General features: G+C 44.1%; 1 protein-coding gene across 4 annotated transcripts in view; it reads left to right on the top strand.

The window, feature by feature from the left end:
* The first annotated feature begins 222 nt into the window (after positions 1–222).
* Positions 223–21631, top strand: part of Npr3 (natriuretic peptide receptor 3) — a 71924-nt gene continuing 50515 nt past the window's right edge. For 2 of the 4 annotated variants that reach the window (XM_040757621.1, XM_040757620.1), the window contains exons 1-2: positions 1942–2725; positions 12836–12958. In XM_040757621.1, coding sequence (XP_040613555.1) covers positions 1972–2725; positions 12836–12958 — 877 coding nt within the window. In that variant the 5' untranslated portion in view covers positions 1942–1971. Of the gene's footprint in view, positions 534–682; positions 1005–1941; positions 2726–12835; positions 12959–21631 lie in introns of those variants that run through there. The other 2 variants (XM_040757622.1, XM_040757623.1) reach the window with 2 other exon arrangements.

Below are 21631 nucleotides of genomic sequence, written 5' to 3'. Positions count from 1 at the left end.
TGCCGTTTCATAGCCACAGATGAGAGCAAAGACACTTTAGAGGTCTCGGAATTAAAAAAAAAAAAAAAAAAAAAAAAAAGGCAGCTCCCAGGGCAGCCGGTGAAAAATCGCGTGCAAGTTTCTGCCGAAAGAGGGCGTACGTTTTAGACTAAGAATTTATGCACACGCCGACGCCCAGCTAAATGAAAGAAAAATTTTAAAACATTTCAAACTTAACTTCAATTTGCGGGACTTTAGTTTCACAACTACCTCGTGCAATACAGCCTGTTCCCACTGCAAATGTCTTTGCTGCGTGATCACGAAAAGAGGGTGCAGGTCCTTTTGGACCTGCGCAGCTGCGCGGTCCTGCGCGCCGCGCCTCTGATCTGGGACATCCTCACAAGCGTTTCAACTCCGTCGGCATCGCTGTGGTAGTTGTGACCAGTGGGAATACTGGGTCTCCCAGGCAGGACGTTTCTGGGCATCCTAGAATCTCCGGCATCCTGGAACAGGCTGGATCTCCCAGCACTGGGGTTGGAGCAGACTGCTTTTCGGTATTTAGGGATTCTGGGGGAAGATTTTTTTGAGGGTGGGGGGTGGGAGTGGGGAACGGACGACAGTCTCTTTTAGTTGCCAGGTTTAGCAAACAGAACCTTTGGGGCGGGGGGTGGGGAGGATGCTTTTCAAACTCCGTGACACTTCCTGGAGTGGAATAATCGGAAGCAACAAGTTTCGCTTTTCTGGTCTCGGTGACCCTGCGGAGGGGGTCTGTGCCCCGAGACTCGGCGACGGCTGCGCCGCTGTGAGTCTAGCGTGCCCCAGCAGCCCGGAGGGAGGGGACCCACGCCTGGTGGGGGAGGGACGGGTGTGGAAACCGCCCCGGCCAGATGGGTTTACAAGGTCCGCAAATGAATCTTCCTGCAATGGGTTCCTGGTTCCCTGACCTTGCTCCGGGGACCTTTAAGGTCAGGCGCGGGACAGAACTGGGTGCATCCAGACAGAACGAGGCCGGAGCAAGAAAAGAGGTGAGAGCAAGTGACACTTTCGGAATTTTGCACCGAAGTTACCCATTTGGAGACACCCCCGCCCCCTTTTGCAGATTGTGTGTGTGAGTGTGCGTTTGTGCATGTGCGCGCGCGCAATTCTTTCCTTTCAAACATCCTTTCCTTTCATACATTTTTTTTTTTTTTAAAGCGGGGGCTAGAGAGAGCGGAGCCAGTGAGAGGCGGGGACCTTAGAGTCGCGCTACGCGGCGAGGGCTCCCGCGGGTGTAGACGTGGGAGGCTGCGGCTTTGGGCCAAAGCTGAGCACCGGCAGGGACTGGGGCTTAGGGACCCGGCAACAGCGAGTAGGCCAGGGGTGCGGGGAGGAGCCCTGATGTAAGAATGTTAATGAGAGGCTCCCCAGCCCAGCCCCCACCCCTCCCCACCCCCACCCACCCCACCCGCTGCAGAGACAAGCCCGGCCTAGGCGCGCCATGTGTGGTAACGCGTTCCGCCGCTGCCACGCTATTTAAACACCGGCTATGGATCCAGGAACCCGCGCGAATCAATGGGATCAAACGCGAAGGAGGTGCACCGTCAATTACAAGCACCTGGACAAGTCTAACTTTTTTTTCTTTTACAAATAACGCCTTCAAACGCAACCTTAGCAACGCCCAAATAAGAAGCCACCTCTAAGCCAAATAGCCTATGTGCAAAGGGAGGGAGAATATATATATTTATAATAAGTCTATATGTATATTACAGACGCACAGGTTTCCATTCGGCGAACTTTTCTTTTTTTTCTTTTTCCTTCCTTCTTTGCTTTTTTAGTTTTGAAAACCTAGGGACACTGCAGAGGAGTCTTCCTCTCTGTTTTTTGGCGCGTTACTCACGGGGGTATTCTGTTTACTTGGAGCGCCCAAGGGGGCACAGGGACAGAGGAAAGAGGCAGGGTGGGCGGGGGGCGGAGGGCGAGCCGCGGCCAAGGCGAGGACTTGCTGGCAACACGATGCGGTCCCTGCTGCTGGTTACTTTCTCGGCGTGCGTGCTGCTGGCCCGGGCGCTGCTGGCTGGCGGTGCGAGTGGTGGCGGTAGAGACACCGGGCCAGGCAGCGGGCGCCGGCAGAGAGAGGCGCTGGCGGCTCAAAAGATCGAGGTGCTTGTGCTGTTGCCCCGGGACGATTCGTACTTGTTCTCGCTGGCCCGGGTGAAGCCGGCCATCGAGTATGCTCTGCGGAGCGTGGAGGGCAACGGCACCGGGAGGAGGCTTCTGCCTCCGGGCACTCGCTTCCAGGTGGCCTACGAAGACTCGGACTGCGGCAATCGTGCGCTCTTCAGCCTGGTGGACCGCGTGGCGGCAGCGCGCGGCGCCAAGCCGGACCTCATCCTGGGGCCGGTGTGTGAGTACGCGGCAGCGCCGGTGGCCCGGCTGGCGTCGCACTGGGACCTGCCGATGCTGTCTGCAGGAGCGCTGGCCGCCGGCTTCCAGCACAAGGACACGGAGTACTCGCACCTCACGCGCGTGGCGCCTGCCTACGCCAAGATGGGCGAGATGATGCTCGCCTTGTTCCGCCACCACCATTGGAGCCGCGCTGCCCTGGTCTACAGCGACGACAAACTCGAGAGGAATTGCTACTTCACCCTGGAGGGGGTCCACGAGGTTTTTCAGGAGGAGGGTTTGCACACGTCTGCCTACAATTTCGACGAGACCAAAGACTTGGACCTGGACGACATCGTGCGCTACATCCAGAGCAGTGAGCGAGGTGAGCAGGAGCTCGACCCGGACCCTTGGCTCCTACCTAGCGGTTCTCGGTGGTTCCCCCCAAGCCCCATCACCTCAGCTTTCTGCAGCTCTCACCTTTCCCCCAAGCCCCAACACCCGAAGAGGGTGCGCGCGGGGACTTGTTCAGGTGTGAGCTGTCTGACCTAGGGGCGGGTTGATGGTAGCCCATCGCGGTGGAAGGGGTGTGCCTAGAGAGTCCTGGGGAGGTGGCTGACCATTCAGGGAACCTTTGAACCAACTGCTAGTGCGGTCCCAAAGTATGTCAGGTGTTGTCAAACACCAAGAATTCTCCCTCTTCGACAGCTCTAGGGTCCCTAACGGTCCAGGAACTTGTCACTCTGTTCATTGCTGTCGTGCGCCCCCCTGATAGGGCGACGCCCTGCAGCGGCGCGCAGCTTCTTGACTACCTGGGGGTCTCCTTTAAAGGCTCTTTGTGTTACTCTTCCATGCTCCCTCCAGTCTCATATAAACAAGCTTCTGTGGTTTCCACTAAAGTGCATCGCCGTGTCTGGACTCAGGCGACACTCACTCCCCCCGGGTGCGTTGGGCTTCGCAGACTCTGAAAGAGCGCAGAGCTGAGCTTGGCTGGAGCGCACGCGGGAGGATCCCGCGCGGAGCCTCCTTCCCACCGGTCCCCTTCCAGGCTTTTCTCCCGTACTAGCTGAGTGCTTGGAACAATGGCCAAACTAGACAGAGTTCAGTACTGGGGGTTGTGACCTTGGTTAGAGGAAACCCCCCCTCCGCCCCCGCGGCTGCCCATGTTTCTGTCGTGAAGATGGCTGAAGAAGCCGGAATTCCCGCAGAGGGCAATGAGTCGGGGTGTCCCGGCTGGGGTTCACAATATTCGGGAAATCCGGCTTCTGCTTTCCATTGGTGCGCAGGCGCCCGGAATATCCGTGGTATTCCTCCCTTCCCCCCTTCCCGCAAAACTTCCGACGCCCCGGGGTGCTGTCCCGTTGAGACTTGGGGGATCCGAGCCAGCTAGGCACCCGACTTGTCCGCAATTTGGACGTCTGGGACCTGGACCTGCCTGTTTCAGGACAGTGTAGCATGAAGCGCGGAGACATAGGACAGGTGAAGCAGGCAGAGAAGGCTTCCAGAGTGGTGCCGCCGCGGCCTCTGTCTCCAACTCGGCCACTCTGAACTGAGAGAGCATGCCCTATAGAGCTCAGAGGTGTTGCAAACAGTGTGGAGCGGACAAGTCTGACCATAAGAACCCAGGCCCTCTGCACAGAATCATTGTTAGGCACTGAAGCAGGGCACTGGTTATGTAAAAGAAAAGTTCTGTCCTATGGTGGCAGATTTACCGCTGCGGGGCAAGAAACCCACATCTACTTTTCTTCCACTCTTAGTCCTCAGGCTACGGCAGGCAGCCTCTTGGGCAGTCCTGGTACTCCTTCAGCTCTGAGCAGGCTGGGGATAGGGGTGTGACCTCCTCCTGGCTAGATCCAAGGTTTGCAAACCTTGTCATTGCCTTGTTGAACTCAGTGAGGTGGTGGTGACCTTGGCACAGTGGCCTGTGATGAGAGGCCTGGCAGATCTGTCTGTGCGGCTGTGTGGCCCTGTGCACTCTGCTCCGTAGCCCTGGTGCTGGGAGGGCCAGAGTGCCATAGAGGGCCCAGGGACTGCTGTGTCCTGGTTTAAAAGGACTCCAGCTTGCATGCTGCCCATGTTATTATTTTTAAATACACCAGGTTTGGAGATATACCCAGATCTCTTTGCTTTTATTTCCCGTTCAGTTTAACGGTGGAAGTTTGCTAGACCGGTGTGTGTATCCTACAGGCGATAAGGTTATAATCAAACTATTCTTTCTCTAGAATCTGTCTCTAACAGTGATATGGCCGATTTTCCAAACTACAAACAAAAAAAGTTTCTTTTCCAGGCTGACCTCCTCTCAATTTCCTACTCTTTGTAGAGAAAGTTGGAAGCTCTCAGGGTGTTTCCTGTAGATCTGAACCTTTACTTCGGGGAAGGGGAGCTGTCAAGGTGTTGAGTGGGGGTTTAGTGTATGTTTTCAGTGGATCCTGGGTTGTTAAACTGTACCCCAGACTCTTCAGGCAGGTAAAGCGGGCTTCTGCAACAGCCACATCTTGGGGATACTGGCAGGGTTTAAGGAACTAAGCCACCAGAATGCCCTGAAACCATGCCAGACCCGTGCAGTAAACCTGTGGTTTCATTGTAGTGGGCACTGTTTTATGTAAGATAATAATCACCTAGACGGGGAAGCCATGTCCTGGGAAGCACTCTAGGCCGAGAAGCACATACCCCAGGATGCAGCTTCTCTGTATTGCAAGGCACTGAATCATGTGTGTCTTCTGTGAAACAGGGAGCTGATGGGAGACCGGGTCTTTGAGTTGACATTCTGAGGTCTGGGTTGTATTTCTCCAAATGTAAAAATGGACCTGCACTCTGCCACAGTGCACCTTCCATCCTTATAGCCCTTCCCACCTCCTCTTTTGGAAAACAGAACAGAACAGAACAGAACAGAACAAAACAAAAAACCAAAAAACCCAGCATTTCAACTTTGAAATCAAATTGTGGATATCTAGGTATCTTTACTGGCAAAAACTGACCTGTGGCCACCCCAGTAATAATATTATTAAATTTTCTTGTGACTACATGATGCTCTTTAGAAAGGAAAACTAAAAAGCAACCACCCACTCAACCAACCAGCCAAACCCCCCCCCCACTCAAATAATTCTTATCTCCTAGGGTTTACCATCTAAGTCAATAGTTGAAAAACTTTTAAAAGTCTAGCATAATTAAAATATATATGCCTGAGCTCGTGTGATTTATTAAAAAAAAGGTGCATTTACACTAGTAGTGGCTAAAGTGATGACAATCTCGACCCCCAGGGAGGAGGGCAATAGAGAGTTTAGCAGGCCTGGCTTCAGGTAGCCTTGAGAACCAGGGAGAAGTAGATGAGATTTCTCAAGGGGCTGTTTGGCTATGTATGGTATTTACCACAAGATGGTGACCATTTTTTTTTCTATACATGGGGTGGTGGTGGTAGAGAACACTTAGATAATAAAATTTGAATATCCAAGTCTTTTCATAAAGTTTCTGCGTTTAATTCCAGATAAAAATTTGAGTGTAAAGGAGACATCATTTTTTTTTCAGAAATTCCAACAGAAACTGGACACGATGACAGCTTAGGCAGGTGGTTAAGTCCTGCCAGCCATTTACACTCAGGGTTTGTCTGTTTCAGGTACTAAGGATAGTCTAAAAACACATTAGTAAATAGATATCTGTGGCAGAAACACACCCTCTCCACTCACCCCACCAGGAGATCTTATATGGGTGTGTGGTACATGTCTGTAATCCCAGCATTCAGGAAACTGAATCAAAAGAATTGTGAGTTCAAGGTCAACCTGGGCCATAGAATATACCTTGCTGTCCCATAGTACAAACAAACAACAGACAAATGCTTTTTGCTTATTACTAGATCATTTATAAATCTGACTACCGACCTTGATATATCAGATGAAATGATGCATTTACTATAAAAAGACAGAGAGAAATACATTTTTCAAGCAATGAAAAGATCATAGTTTTTCTAATGTGTTTCTAATGTGCAGAATTAGAAGTGATCTACACACAACATCACTTGCTCTGTAGTGTAGAAACAAAAACCTGCTTTAGAAAGAAATTCGATTTTTGTTTTCATCCATGTTAGGTATATATCTATGTAAGACCAGAAAATGACATGTCTTATCTGGAAAAAGTCTCTTGCCACTTTTGGACTTACCAGAGGCATTGTTTCTGACTCTTGTCAATATTCCATAGCAATTTGCCTTTAGAGCTCCAAATAATATGCAACTTTTGATTTTTCTCTTTCAGTTTTAGGTTTTAGCTGTTGGAATGCCAGTGGAGAATGGCTGAGTTCTCCACTAATACTTGCTATCTGCTAGCTACATATGCAAATGCTTCCTTCAAGTCATTCCTCTAATATGATCATGCCTGCAGTTTTGCTTAGCTCTGTAGTCAGCATTGATGTTATATTATCTTCTAAATGCTGTTCACAGTTGATCTAGTTGGGGTTATTAAAAAGAAGGCCTTTTTGTTTGTTTAGTCTCCTATGGGCTGATGACTAAAATCATCTGTAAATTCTCTATTCCAGGCTCCTGAGTTGTTTTAACTTAGTCATTTTCTTGGCATTCTGTACTATTATCATTCTGAGTTTTTTACTTGGTGTTTTCCCAAGATTTCCAGCACCTATAATTTTGAGCCTGTTCCCTGTGTGCATCCCTGCCTTGACTGATGCTCTTGTTTTGGTGGACCTCATCCTCCAGGAGCTTTACAAAGGATGCATGAGAGATACACTTTGAAATGTTTTACAACTGAAAATTTATTCTTTTTGTCTTTATACATAATTGTAAAATTCTGCACAGAGTCCCAAGCTGTATGTAATTTTCCTCCTCAAAATCTGATTGCATGACTCCATTGTCTTCTAGATTCTGAAGTCACTGTTAGTTTGAATTGATCTAGATTCTGGATTTAGTGTTTATAATTCCTACCCCAACCCCAAAACTTGGGAATCTTCTTTTTGTTCTCTGTAGTCTAGGACTTCACCACTATGAACATTGCTGTCAGTATTTTGCCTTGTGTCTTGGTAGGCCCCTTTCCCGAGAAACTCATGTCTTTTAATTCTAAGAAAATTTCTTAAATCATTTCTTTGGTTATTTTACTCCCTTCATTTTTACTATGTATTTTTAACTCAGTGCTAGACCATCTGACTGATTCTTGTCTCCTACTTTTTGGCCAGTTAACAACAACAAAATGCCTTTTTGTGGGGGAGGGATTTTTTTTTACTCCTCTCCAAAATTGCTATCACATTTAAAAGCTTTTAGATTTATTTTTATTGTTTTATGTGCATGAATGTTTTGCCTGCATGTATGGTGTACATCACATGTGTACCTTGGTGCTGGAGGAGGTGATGAGCCTCCATGTGGGTGCTGGGAATCACGCCTGGGTATTTTGCAACAATAAGTGCTCTTAACCACTAAGCCAACTCTCCAGCTCCTACTATTGCATTTTTTCATTTTCTACGATCACACTTTCCACATGCAGCATATGGCATATTCTGCTTCACCTCCATGCAATAGCTTCTTTCTCCCATGTCTAAGTATAGACCTCCTTGGCACATGAGTATACGAGTCAGGTGGAGAGCTGGGAGGTGGTGGTGGTGCACGATTTTAATTCCAGCGCTTCAGAGGCAGAAGCAGTCGGATCTGTGAGTTCGACACCAGCCTGGTCTACAAATCGAGTTCCAGGACAGACTCCAAATCTACACAGAGAAACCCTGTCTTGAAAAACCAAACAAAACCAAAACAAACAAACAAACAAAAAAGAAAAGTCAGGTGGAGAATGTGGGAAATGCTCTTTTTCTTTTTCCTTTAAGCTAGTTGGAGAGCATGCATTTAAAAATGCTGCTAAAGGTCTTCTCACCATTAGCTGTAGTTAAGAACAGCCACAAACCATAGAGAGTGTACGTACATGAAAGTCTTTTTTCCAGGAGCAACCCTTCACCCATATGTCAACTATAGCCTACAAACTGTACTCTGTGCCAAGTGGAGATACCTCAAAGGAGAAGAAAGAGCCCAAGCATACCTTGATTGTTCTTCCAGACTCACCAATAAGAAAACTCACTACTTTCCCAATTTCTGGGACTAGTGAGAAGACAAATGAAAGTCCTTTGAGAGAGAGACAGGAGATGTCTGAATGGAAACCCAAGGGTGGGGAAAGGAGATTCCCCTAATGTATGTGTGGATACCACTTGGAATGTGTTTGTCTTTCTTTCTTTCTTTCTTTTTTTTTTTTTTTTTGGTTTTTACGAGACAGGGTTTCTCTGTATTGTTTTGGAGGCTGTCGGTCCAGCCCGGCCTCGAACTCATAGAGATCCGCCTGCCTCTGCCTCCCGAGTGCTGGGATTAAAGGTGTGCGCCACCACCGCCCGGCGTGTTTGTCTTTCTTAATTAACATTTGAAGCCGCTCCTGTGCGCTAATCCTTGGATTACAAGAACAGGCTGCAGTAATGAGAAATCATTTATCGGGGACCATGTGGCACCCAGAAGGGAAAGGATGACATCAAATGTCACAAGTTAAAGTGGGGTAGGTTGAAAAAATAAAAGGCTGCTATGAAGCACTTAGCATCATGTCGTTAACCCTTCTTTTTAACTTTAGTATTTTGATCTCAAATAAATATTTGTGTATTAAAGCAAGGCTTGGTAGCACATGCCTTTAATCCCAGCACTTAGAAGGCAGAGGCAGGTAGATTTCTGTGATTTTTGAGGCCAGCGTGTTCTATATGGTGAGTTCTAGGATAGGACAGGGTCACACAGAAAGACCCTGTCTAAAACAAACAAACAAAAAACCAATTAATATTTATATTGAATTGAACATTGAAATAAGAAAAGCTGTCTGCTTTGATGTCCACTAGTGCAGGAGGATTGGCAGACCCTGTTCATCTGTAAATCTTACCCATTGTTGGGAGGTCCGGGGAGCTAGTATGTTTTCCTGAGTGTGACACACACTTCAATACGTTTCCACATTTTTTTCCTAAGACTTGTACTGAACCTGCTTATGCCACTTGTGCTTATTAGCTATGTAATTTGGTTACTGTATAAAACAATGGAATGTGAGTGAGAACAGAAAACTATCTCAAGGAAAACATTTCAAGCCTTTGATAAACTGTATAAAAGATAGGCTGCTAAAAGTAGCCGCAGTTGAGTTAAGCATGAATGAGACAGCCCTAAAAGATGGAGGACACCATAAAATACCAGGTTCTTTATTCTGAGTGCTTTGTTGGTGGTGTTAAATTCTTGCTTCTACTTGAGCTGAAACTAGATGACGATGTGTGTTATGGGTTTAGATCATGTGAGAGAAACAATGCCTTGCACCCCGACCTTGGGTAAAAGGATTTCCTTTTGGGAGTAAACCGTATACTCAACACAAAATGGGCAAGACGGAAAAGAACCAAAGCCTAAGCAGGTAGACAAATGTCACTCTCTGACACTTGCTCAGCCACACATGGGAAAATTAATCAGAAGCAGTGGCAGAAATAGAGGGTGAGGGAAGATGAAGAGGCAGAGCAGGAACATACAAAACAGACATACCACGAAATCCAGGTGGTCCAGGACTTTGGGATGCTAGTCCTTTGGCTTCAGGGTACAGTCTGTTCTGTCCTAGGGAAGGTGTGGCTCTCAAACGAATGCTTAGTGTCAACACTTGGTGCCTTTGGATACTTGAATCACCCCACCAGCTTCTCTGATTCATATTTCCTCCTCTGTAGTATCCCCCACCCCCCTCTTATAATTTGGCCCCCTAGATAGCGTGCCTAGATATAGGTGATGTCGACACAAGTGTATTCATGACCATTCTGCCCCCTCACACCCATGGAACTTAAGCAACCCACAGTTCTGACAATCTATTTATAAACACCAATGTGCCAATAGAATCAATTTCTACATGTGGCTATTGAGAGACACTGAACTCTAAACACATGGTGCAACTTGAAAAGGGCTCCTTATTAAACAGCCAATCAGAGCTTCCTGGGTCCCTCTGGAGAGGCACTCTTGGAATCCATGCTCTTCGAACTTGCTCAGCCTTAGCCTCTTGTTGGCTATTTTACGAGATACCCTGCCTGTGATTTTTTCCATTGAAGGGGCTTGATCTAAAAATGAGGCCCAAGTTAGTAATTAAGAGTTTCTTTGAGAGCTTCTTTATTGAGACATCTTGGGATTTTTCTAAAATCCCAGATGTATAATTATATTTCCAAAGGAAACAACACCTACTCTACTGTTATGGGCTTCAGGAGTTTTGCATCGTCTCAAAACCATATCTTCTAAAGTGCTGTTACTCTGTGCATGAGGCCTCTTTGTAATTAATGTGGGTTACAGCCTGACACTCTTGAGCTAATGTGTGTAGTGACTGGCATATCAGCAGGAGCCCAGGCCTCCACACAGAACGCCAAGGCTGTTCGGGCACAGCCTGCAGTTTGTCTTCTGTCTTTTAGCACCTATACTTTTACAAAGAGCGCACACATCTCAGACGGCTGGTGTGCATCCTGATAAGGCAAGCTACAGCATCTACGCTTTTGTGGGTCTCCTCACATTCCATGTAAAAGGCAAATACAGATATCCTGGTCACGGGGCCTGTGAGCCAAAAACCAGCAGATTGACTGGACAGTGGCCAAGTCCCCATTTCACTGCAGCCTGTGTCATCCTTAGGTCACGGGCAGAAATCTCTTAAAGCTGTTTAGAACCTTTTATACTTGAGAGTGTGGCTACAAACTGAGAGACTATGGAAAGTGAAGTGTGTGTGTGTGTGTGTGTGTGTGTGCGCGTGTGCACGCGCGCGCGCTGGGATCTTAGTATCTATTTCCTCTGTGTGTTGGGCCTCCTTCAGAGTAGTGTCCTTAAATGAACACATAAGAAGGTATATACCCATGGCGGGTTTGCTGGAAAATGTTCTTTCTGAAGCCGTCCACTTGGCTTCTTCCAGACAACTCGTTTACTGTGTTATTAAGAATGAAGAGCAGTCACTATTGTCTTGTCTTTTTTCATTTGTGTTGTTTTTGAGGCAGGGTCTCACAATGCAACTCAGGTGGCCTAGAGTTCACTATGTACCCATGAAACTCATGGCAATCCTCCTGCTTCTGTCTTCCATGTACTGGAATTACAGGCACAAACCACCATGCCCAGTTCTTCCTGCCATATAGCCTTCATTCAAATTTTATCAGTTGTTAATACTTTATATTTGTCCTAGCATTTCACATATATCCTCCTTTTTTCCTCTGTCTCTTCTCATTTCCAATGTATGTATGTATGTATACAGGCATGCATTAGTGATCAATAAACCATCCATTGTCTATCCATATCTATCTGTTTTTCAGACAAGGTTTCATATAGATCAAGGTAACTTTGAACTCATGATTCTTCTACCTCTGTCTTCAAAGGGTTCAAACGATTATAGGCATGAACCACTATGACATGAACACTGTTTATATGTGTTTGTTTAAACATACATATGTATGAAATTACAAAGACAACACAAAGATTATGCTACCAAGCTTTTGAGAATAATTTACAGAATCATGCTTCTACATCATTAAACACATTTTTTTGAGACAAAGTCTCACGTAGCATACTGTGGCCTCATATTCCAGTGCAGTGTTGAGATTACAAGCGTACACCACTGTACCCAATTTTATGTGGAGCTGTGGATCAAACCCATAGCTGTGGGAACTCTAGGCAGACTGAATCACAGCTCCAGCTTTCTCAAAACATTTAAGAATAGGGGTGTTACATAAATAACTGCGGTAGTAGTCCTGAAAACAATAACTTTAAAGAAAACATATTCTGCTACCTAGCTACAGACCTTAAGTCAAATGTCACCACTGTCTCATGATGTCTTTACAGAAGACCTTTCACTTGTATCTTAAGAAACATGCATGGGTCACTCATCCTACCATCTTCTACATTGGATTTGTAGCTGCTTCCTGCTGAGCAGATACACTTTGCCTGTTTGTATATTTCTGGCCTTCTGTGTGTTCCGTCAGGAAGCTGCTGTGTCTGTGTTCTCATAGTGATTCTGGCTTCTATTGCTTGGTTATAGTGTTGTTTTCTAAGTTAAAATTGTTATGTATTTCTCTTTTATCCATGGTTTCATCTTAGGATTTAGCTACCCATAGCCACGTGATTTGAAAATTTTGAATGAAAAATTCTGCAAGCAAACAGTTCATAAGTTTTAACTTAACCTGTGTTGTACTGTATTGTTAAAATTGTTCTATTTTATTATTAGTTACTATTGTTAATCTGTCACAGTGTCTAACTTAGAAGTTCAGTTTTATCATAGGTATGTATGCTTAGGAAAAAAAAACATGGTCTGTTTTTCTACCCAACTTCTGGGAATGCTCTGGGATCTGGGAATGTACCTCCTGTGGAAAAATGGTGACCCTGATTTAGGTAGTTTATGAGAAGATAGTCAAGACTACATAAATTGCCCATTCTGCATCTGTTGTCACCTGGTTGTTTGGGCTGGCTACCAGCCTGATGTGTTTGGGTGACTCACCCATTGTTTCTCTCCCCAGTGGTTATCATGTGTGCCAGTGGTGACACTATTCGGAGCATCATGTTGGCGGTGCACAGGCATGGCATGACCAGTGGAGACTACGCCTTCTTCAACATTGAGCTCTTCAACAGTTCTTCCTACGGTAATTCTTTCCAGCTTCTCTGATTCTGTTATAGTGTAAGAAAGCCGAGTGAAGAAGAGTCAAAAACTTTGGTGAGGTCCCTAGATGTGACTTCAGCTACCATGGGAGCCACATATGATTTTGAAAATTCATGATTCTGAGCACTTCCATAATGCCTCATAGTTTCTCAAGCTTTTAATCTCTTTCAAGAGCCCAGTGGGAACAAACAAACAAAACACCAAACAACAACAACAACAACAAACCAAAAACTATATCTGGGGTATCAAGGAACTTCTGTGTGGGTCAGAATAGTCCATTCCTAACACCACAGGAAAACACATGAGGGTGCCAGATGTCCTTGTCATGGTAGACTGGCAGAATAATTTCAGTGCGATTTGGGGTAGAATTTTAGGTAGCAAGAACAGATTAGAACATAATGTTATAGGCTAGATTATGCCAACCTAATATAAAATATGTAAATATATAATATTTATTCGTATTACACATATGTTTCTTATAGGCTACAATAGGAAATAAAATAATGAACACTGCAAGTCGAGACCAAAGCACTTGGCAATCTTTGTTCCTCACTCTTAAGTAGAATTTCTCAAGTCCTCGACATATAGGGTAAATGCATCTTTGACTCCTTATAATGGATTTAGGGAAACTCCCAAGGTCTGTGTAATAGAGGATTAAATAAAAAAAAAGTATCTGTATCTGGGTGTTTTGCTTTCAAATGTCTCTGAATCACACGTGTGCAGTGTCCAAAGAGGCCTATAGGGGGCATAGGATACCCGGGGAAGTAGCATTACAAACCATTGTAAGCCACGCTGGTGCTGGAACTTGAATCTGGGTCCTCTGGAAGAACAGCCAGGATGGTAACTACGGAGCCTTCTCTCCCGTCCCCAGTGTAATGGAAGTATGTTTAAGGGGCCGGTCACGATCACAAATACAAAGCCTTTTCCTGCCACAGTGGCTAGGACTGTCTTGGAAGTCGACACTTCAGGACATTTTCTGGTATACACTGGCTGCTCTAGAGCCGTGAGTGTGCAGCTCAAAGGTGTCTATGGCGAGCTCTGCTTCCCGAGTTCTTGCTGATGATATATGACTATTTAGGTAAGATCCAAGCCTTTAAACATTCACCGCGGTTTCCTGCCCTGATTTCCTGGCTTACTTAAGCAGCGATCATTGCGTATATACAGATAATATAACACACTTCTGGGGAATAAAGAGAAGTTGATGAAACAAAAGCAGCCGCAGCTTCCTGTAATGGATAGCCCTGGAGATGTGGTGCTTGTAGGATTAATGCAGTATTCGGTGCATAGTGATATCGTTATGGTCCTTTCCCTCCCTCTTTACTGTTAGGTGGGATGTTGTCCTCACTTGCTGACTTAAGGCCAGAATGTCATACTACTAGTGGCTGCAGCATTGAGTTCTTTAACACAGGGATCAAAGCAGGGTAAAGGAAAGACATCTATTCTGTCTTACAAGATGAAATACAGAGTTTACGGTGATCCCAAGAATGCATGCTATAAACGGACAAGCACATTTATACGCAATGCCTAATAACAAGTGTTACTACTTGGATTCCTTTAATCTACAGATAAAACTTGTGCTGCTTCCCCATTATTATAATAAATAAGCATTGTAGAAAAACTGGAAAATCTATAGAGGCTAGTGGGAGAAAATAAGTTAAAATTCTGCCACTCAGATAAGAAGTTACATTGCAGTTTCTTAGAAATATACATCTTAAAGAAAAAAGAAACATATATTTGTCTATTATATGTATGTCTATTTTACAAGAATTTTTTTCAATAAAATGATCGTATTACGGTGCAACTACATAGTATATCTTTAATTAGTCTCTATTTCTCTATTTCTTAACACTGCTCCTGGTCTTTTGTTATTAAGAATAGTATATATCAAATAGTCTCATGTGTATATACACTTACAATTGCACAGTTAGACATATATTGCATATTACATGATATATATTCTTAGAGGTACAAATTCTGGCTCAGTTGTTACATGCCAACACTGATAGGAATTGGCAACTTTCCTCATACAGAGGTCTTACCAATTTGTATTTTTGGACAATAATGAAATTTTCTGTATTTTATCTTTTATCAGTTTTACAAAATATAAATTTATTTATTAGAATTCATATTTTTGTCCATAAGCAAAGTTTTTGTGGTTTTAATTTTTAAATCTATTATTGTGTGTGTGTGTGTGTGTGTGCACACTTGCCATGGTGTGCGTGTGGAGGTCAGATGACAATTTTATGGAGCAGTTTCTCTCCTTCCACTTGTAAGTGAGTTCTGGGGACTGAATGCTGGTCATCAGGCTTGGGTGACAGGTGCCTTTACTTGCTGAGCAACTGTACAGACCCATTTTTATTTACTTAATTTTCATTTTATTATTATTATTATTTTGTATGTATTTTTTTCTGCATGTGTGTCTGTGTACTACTAGTGTGCCTGGTGGTTGCCTGGGAAGGCCAGCAGAGGGCGCTGGAACCCCTGGGACTCAAGTTACAGCTGGTTGTGATCTGTCACATGGATGCTGGGAATCAAACCCGGCCTCTCTGGAAACACAGCCAGTGTTATTTATTCTGTGCCATCTTTTCAGAATCCCCCTCCAGTTTTAATTTTAATATATACATTTTAAAGTTATACTTAAATTTTTTAGAAATATAAAATTAACCACTTTCTTTTTTGAATACCAAACTCAGGTCCTCTGCAAGGGCAGCCAGTGTTCTTAGCCACGAGTCCATCTCTTCAGCTCTGGTTTTGTTTTCTTGAAAATTTAATCGCAAAATGGTTTCACACAAATCACAATGAATTCTTGATGTTTTTGATTAAATTTGCATTACTTTGCCTTCCACTGTACATTTGCTCAGACTTTGGGCTCTGATCTCAATTAGCCTGAGTGACTGATCCATATACTACTAAGTCTTAACTGCTAAGACCTGAGAACTAACAGCTAAGACTTAACCTTTAAGCAGTGAGTTAACCTGTCCTCCCCTGCAACCTTAGTCTGTTCTGATGATACACCAGGCTGAGCAACAGGTGAACACGTGAGAGGATGTTTGTTAAATGCCTAGCTGATCTTAGGAAATATAATACCTATTTAACAAACATTTGCCACTTTCATCATTAGATTGCTTGGACCACTGCACACAGAACTTTAAAAAGTTGTACTTAAGTTTTCAAACTTTTCTCTGATGGCATTTTTATTTCACATGATACATGTTTCTACTACAGTCACTGACTTTTAGCTAATCTACCCCAAGGGGCTGTGTGCATTATGAATTATACCTGCAAGTGAATAGTTATTACATTCAACTAGAGTGACACAAATGTAGAAGTTTCTTTTACCTGAAATAACTCTGGGGGAGTGCAGTTTAGGTTAGGGACCTGATTTGTCACTACTGTTACAAGCTTCTTGTATTCTTTGTCTCCATTTTCAATTATCGAAGATTGTGGCCAGGGATCCAGGGGCATGCCTTAATTCTAGTCAAGCTAGATCAAGGATAGCAGATGAGAAACCCTTCCAGGTAACTCTGCTCTCTTTGTTGGCTACCATGGAAACTCTACTCAACTTCTGGTTGTTTGAGTTTGGCTAACCGTGGATAAAAGTCTGGTCAGAAATTTTATTCTCAGCTGGGCTCCCTAATACGAAAACCAGTGTGGGATTCTTTGAGCAAGGAGGGAGGGATGGAGGATGTAGTGTGGTGTCTCCTTGTGTCTTCCACAGACCCTGGAGGGTTTTCTTCCTCAGAGAGGAAGTGACCAATAGAATCCTTTAGTGGGCAGAGTCACCAGAACCAGAGTTCTGGGGGATCATTATAAGGGTCTATAATTTAAACCCCCATAATCAGAGCTGTGATTCCAAAAAGTTCTTCCATGACCAGCTTTCCCTGTGGCTCCTCACACAACTGTGAACCAGTTCTAGAGCAGTGGTTCTCAACCTTCCTAACGCTGTGGCTCCTTGATACAGTTCCTCGTGCTGTGGTGACCTCCAACCATAAAATTATTTCATTGCTACTTCTTAACTGTAATTTTGCTGCTGTTATGAATCGTAATGTAAATATTTGATTTGCAGGTTAATATTCGACTCACAAAGGGGTCTTGACCCATGTGTTGAGAACCTCTGTTCTAGATGAAAGGCATCCATTTTCACTGGAACTTTTGGAAAACATAGTTGACAGAGTGTCTGTATTCTTTGATTACTGAATGCCTCCATCTTGGTGAGCCCTCAGAGTTATCTTCAGGCTTGCTGAAATTTTATGGCAACAAGAGTTCAGTGTACAGTACAATATTGGGGAATTAAAGTGCTTGAAGGGATTTTAAAACCGCTCTTAAAAATGTAGAGAGTAGATAATTATATTGTCTTACAGACACTTTCATGATATCTACTGGCATTTCTCTCTAGCTGTATTAGTTTTCTTAGTACCTACTCCAAAGGTATAGAGTGGGAAGTTACTTGCACAATCCCAACTGCAACTGTTAAGACTGTTGCTGCTGCCCTCCCCTTGCCTTCCTGAGAACTCAGACAGCAGGAATTCAGGTGAGGTTTGAAGGACACAAGAGGAGGGATTGGATTTATAATGCTTTGCCACAAAGATGATAGATGCACATTAAAGTCAGTTTGGAGCAAAGAGGAAAAAGAAAGGAAGTCTCTAATAATCCTTTGACTGTAGTGGTTGCCTGGCAGCGTTTTAGGATTTCTGCTTTTCCTGTGTTTCCATTTTCTTTAGAATCCATTTGTTGTGCACTGGAGACACAGTCTTAAATCTTGGGGTGTCTCAACTTTGAGGAGTTGAACATACATGGGACAGGGATCAAGTATCTGGACCCTGGTTTGCATTTGCTCCTGTTTCTATGATTAATCTCCTAGCTCCTTGGTTTCCTCATTTGTAAGGCATCACCTTGCAATCTTTTTCATGGGATTTCTACGAGAATCTAAGACACAGGCAAAGCAGCTACATAGAGTGGTGAGCAATACTGTTGGGTGTGTCTGGGAGCCCTGCCCCTAGCACTGTGTGACACGGGGACTGTGAGGAGTGGGTCAGATGAGGCGTGATTGGTGCTTTTCTTTCACGTACAGTCACTAGAACTGAAGAGCCACAATGGTAGGCGGTCAGGGTAGGTGAATGACAGGCAATCAGTTCTTGGGCAGATTACATGATGTCTCAGATATTCCTTAATTTCAGGTCACATACATTGAAGGCCTACTGTATTCTCAGTCCCTGGTAGGTGCTGGGAGTTGCAGGATGTCACAGTTGTTGGAGCATAGGTAGCAGTCACTAAAGCCAGCTTCCTGGCCATAGAATTGCTAAACACAGACTGTCTTCCCTTTCTGGGTTTTCAAGAGTTTATAAACATGCTAGTTGCAAAGCTTGTAAAATTACCTACAGATTTTGAGTTCCAGCCATTATAGGCATGCACTGCCACTCTGGGCTAGCTACATTCTATTTTGTGTTGCCTGGGTAGCCTGGTCACATAGCGCACGTGGCTGACCATTGAATACTTGAAATGTGGCAAACATGATGAAGGAATTGAATTTTCAGTTAATTTGAATTTAAATGATAACATGTGCAGCTGGTGGCCACTACATGAGATGACATAGCTCTAGGACAGCCTGGGATGGTTTCTTCTTACTCCTTTGAGGCCACTGCTCATCTTCAGGTTTTGTTAGTGCCCCTTTATCTCCTAGTGATTTCTGTTCATTAACAACTGTCTGTGCTCAGTCCTCTCCTTTTCCTCCTGCACTTTCTTCTTTAGACAACCTCTGGGCTCCAACCCTGATCTGTGTATAAATGACACCCAAAGGCTTTTTTAGCCTGTATTCTCCCTGGCTTCAGACCCGTTTCTAACCTTAGCTTGGCAGGATCTTGTGGGCATTCCGCCGTCACTTTGGATCTGCAGCGACACTAACTGATGTCATCATTTCTTTCCCTCCTCTGCTTCACTCGGCTTTTTCTTCTAGGGATCACTGCTTTTCTTCTTCCCTTTGGTGTCATGTCATTTGTGTTGCAATTCCTTCTCTGCTGACCACCCCTCCCTAGCCATTGTAGAGTTTGGGATTCCTCTTGTACAGCTGTCTTGTTTTCATTCTCAGGGGTCCTATCTCTTTTTATGATTATAAAAGTAAAAAATATTTATTTTTTGAAAAAATTGTTATTGTATAAAAAATGCCGAAGAGGAAAGAAAAGGAAAGAAAAAGAAAGAAAAAGAGAGAAATAAGAAGAGGAAGCTTAGTGCGCTTGCCCTCCTGGAGGCCAGTTTTGTGTTTCTGGTGTGTGACTTGCCACATATGACCTCTCTTACCTCCTGCTTGGATTACTGTGACTGAGAATGCTCAGTGTCTCTCTACTCTAATCCACTGCTATTTCCTAAGGCACGGTCCTCATCCTGTCTTTCTTCTGTTCCGCTCATAAATCTCCAGTGGCACCTAGTTGTCTGCTGAATTAAATTTGTCCCCACTGATGGGACACCACACCAAATCAATATCTACTTTCCTCATGTTCAACAGCGCCGGGGTGTGGGAGAAGAGCTCACTGAAGAAGTTACGGTTGTGAACAGACACCTACTTATGTTGGTTTGAATTTTTTCAGCACTATAATTTCTGTTGCTTTCTTTCTAGTAAACAAAACTCTAAAGTTACTATATTTTAGGTCATATTTGATGGCATTATTAGACTGGATAGCACTTATTTTTGAAACATATGTTCTTCCTGTTTCATTTACTGAGATAATTGCTGTTATATTTCTTCTTTTTTTCTAACATAGCATAAGACTCCACAAGGTTAAGAATCTTCACTTTTAAGTCTCTGGAGAAAGCTGAACTTTTCTCCATTGATGAAAAATGATAATTTTCTTCATCGAGAAAGATCAGTACTGATAAGCACCCCCTACTTGTGGCTTCTTAAGCCTAGTCTGGGGAATCAAATTCAAGCACTCATGTATGATAGGGAAGTAGTTCGTGCTGTATACCAGCTTCAGCAGAGTCTTGACACGTTGATTCAATTAAAAAAGGAGCCAGTGGGGCCCTGAGGGATGGCTCAGCAGTTAAGTGTGTACTGCTCTTGCAGAAGATCTGAGTTAGGTTCTCAGCATCTGAATTTGGCAGTTCAACAGTCCCCTGTAATTCCATTTAAGGAGGTCCAATGCTCTCTTTTGGTCTCTGCAAGCATGTGAATTCATGTGGTGCATTATACAGATGAGTAGGCACATATACATTATTAAAAATAAGTAAAATTGAAAACAAGAACATTACTTAATAAAGGCTAGCGACCGCTATGCTGTCTGGGTCTTGAGGACTGAGAACCCTTCTGGGTTCCTCTGCATTTGACAGAAAGCACAGCTCGCTGGCTCCAGAGATAGGCATGATATCTCCTAGGCTGTCCCCTCCGAAGGATCTGGGAGAGGGCACAGGAGAGGAAGAGGAGGAGGAGGGAGGATGACTTTTGTCAAACTATGTCTGGTGGCTTGAAATTTAATTTTATGGTCAATGAACACAAGTTTAGTCTTTGACAAACTGTGTTCTCAGCTTTGTCTTATGTATGTTTTAGTAACTCCTTAGGCATAGTAAGCAATTAATAAATGGTTGCTATTATTAGGATTCTGATGAAACAGATGACTTCCATAAACACATTCTCCACTTCTGGCTTTTCTCATCTTCCACACTGAGATTCATCTTCCTGCTGGATGCTATACACGTTTGCACCTTTGCTGGTGGTGTGGGTTCTGCCAGACCCGCCTTTCCACCTTCTTCTCCACCTATCAAAATCCTATTTACACATTTAAGACTAGACTAGTCCTTGACTTCACATGAGATGGCTCCTGATTGGAGCTCATTGTCTCTTTTCTCTGCTATTTTTCTGTCCCCCATGCCTCTAGTATGCTACATGGCTGTTTTATAGTTCAAGTCTCTTTCACAAACTTGATGGAGATTGTTGAAGACATTTATGATGTCCTCTATGGCTATTGTAGAGTTGCGCATGTACCATGCATGCAGTCAGATGCATATGACTCAAGCGGTCATGAGATCCCAGAGTCATTCATTCTTCAGTGACCTTCTGGAACTGTAGGGTGAGTACCATAGACCTGTCCGTGTTCCCAGAGGTCCCATGAGGTCCCAGAGGTCTCATTGCTACGGAGCTGTGAGGTTCAAGCCATCATTGCAGACTGGGGCTTGAGGTGTATAGTTAATGGACATGGTATCTATCAGGCTGTAATCTTGTTTTCAGAGAGCTTCAGGATTTGTAATGATGCTCCATTTGTAACTCATCTTATTATCACAAGATAGAGGTCCACCTTGTCTTCAAGCCCCAAAGATGGAATCAAGAGAAGATAATGATACTTACACAGATGATTGGCATTCAATTTTGTGAGGCAGGAGCTGGGAAGCAACAGGTTGCTCCGTGCCTCTGTATCTGTTTCCATATCTGCCAAGTAGGAAGGATATTATGAGGATTGAGTTTATGTATAAAAGGTGTTTAAGATGTCTACCATCCATCTTCCATGTTTGTATGTATGTATGTATGATCTATCTATCTTTTATTATTTATGCTCAAAATACTCATTATACTTTACACACATTTAACATTGCTTAATGAGTAACTTTGATGATGTTGCCAGTACCATAAAGATATAAACCCTCAAGTCCATACGAGTAACTTTTCATCCCA

This window comes from Mesocricetus auratus, unplaced genomic scaffold (assembly GCF_017639785.1).
Source record: "Mesocricetus auratus isolate SY011 unplaced genomic scaffold, BCM_Maur_2.0 Super-Scaffold_100015, whole genome shotgun sequence".
NCBI lineage: Eukaryota > Metazoa > Chordata > Mammalia > Rodentia > Cricetidae > Mesocricetus > Mesocricetus auratus.
Note: the sequence above shows the minus strand (reverse complement) of the source record. Positions and strands in the feature narration are given on the sequence as shown.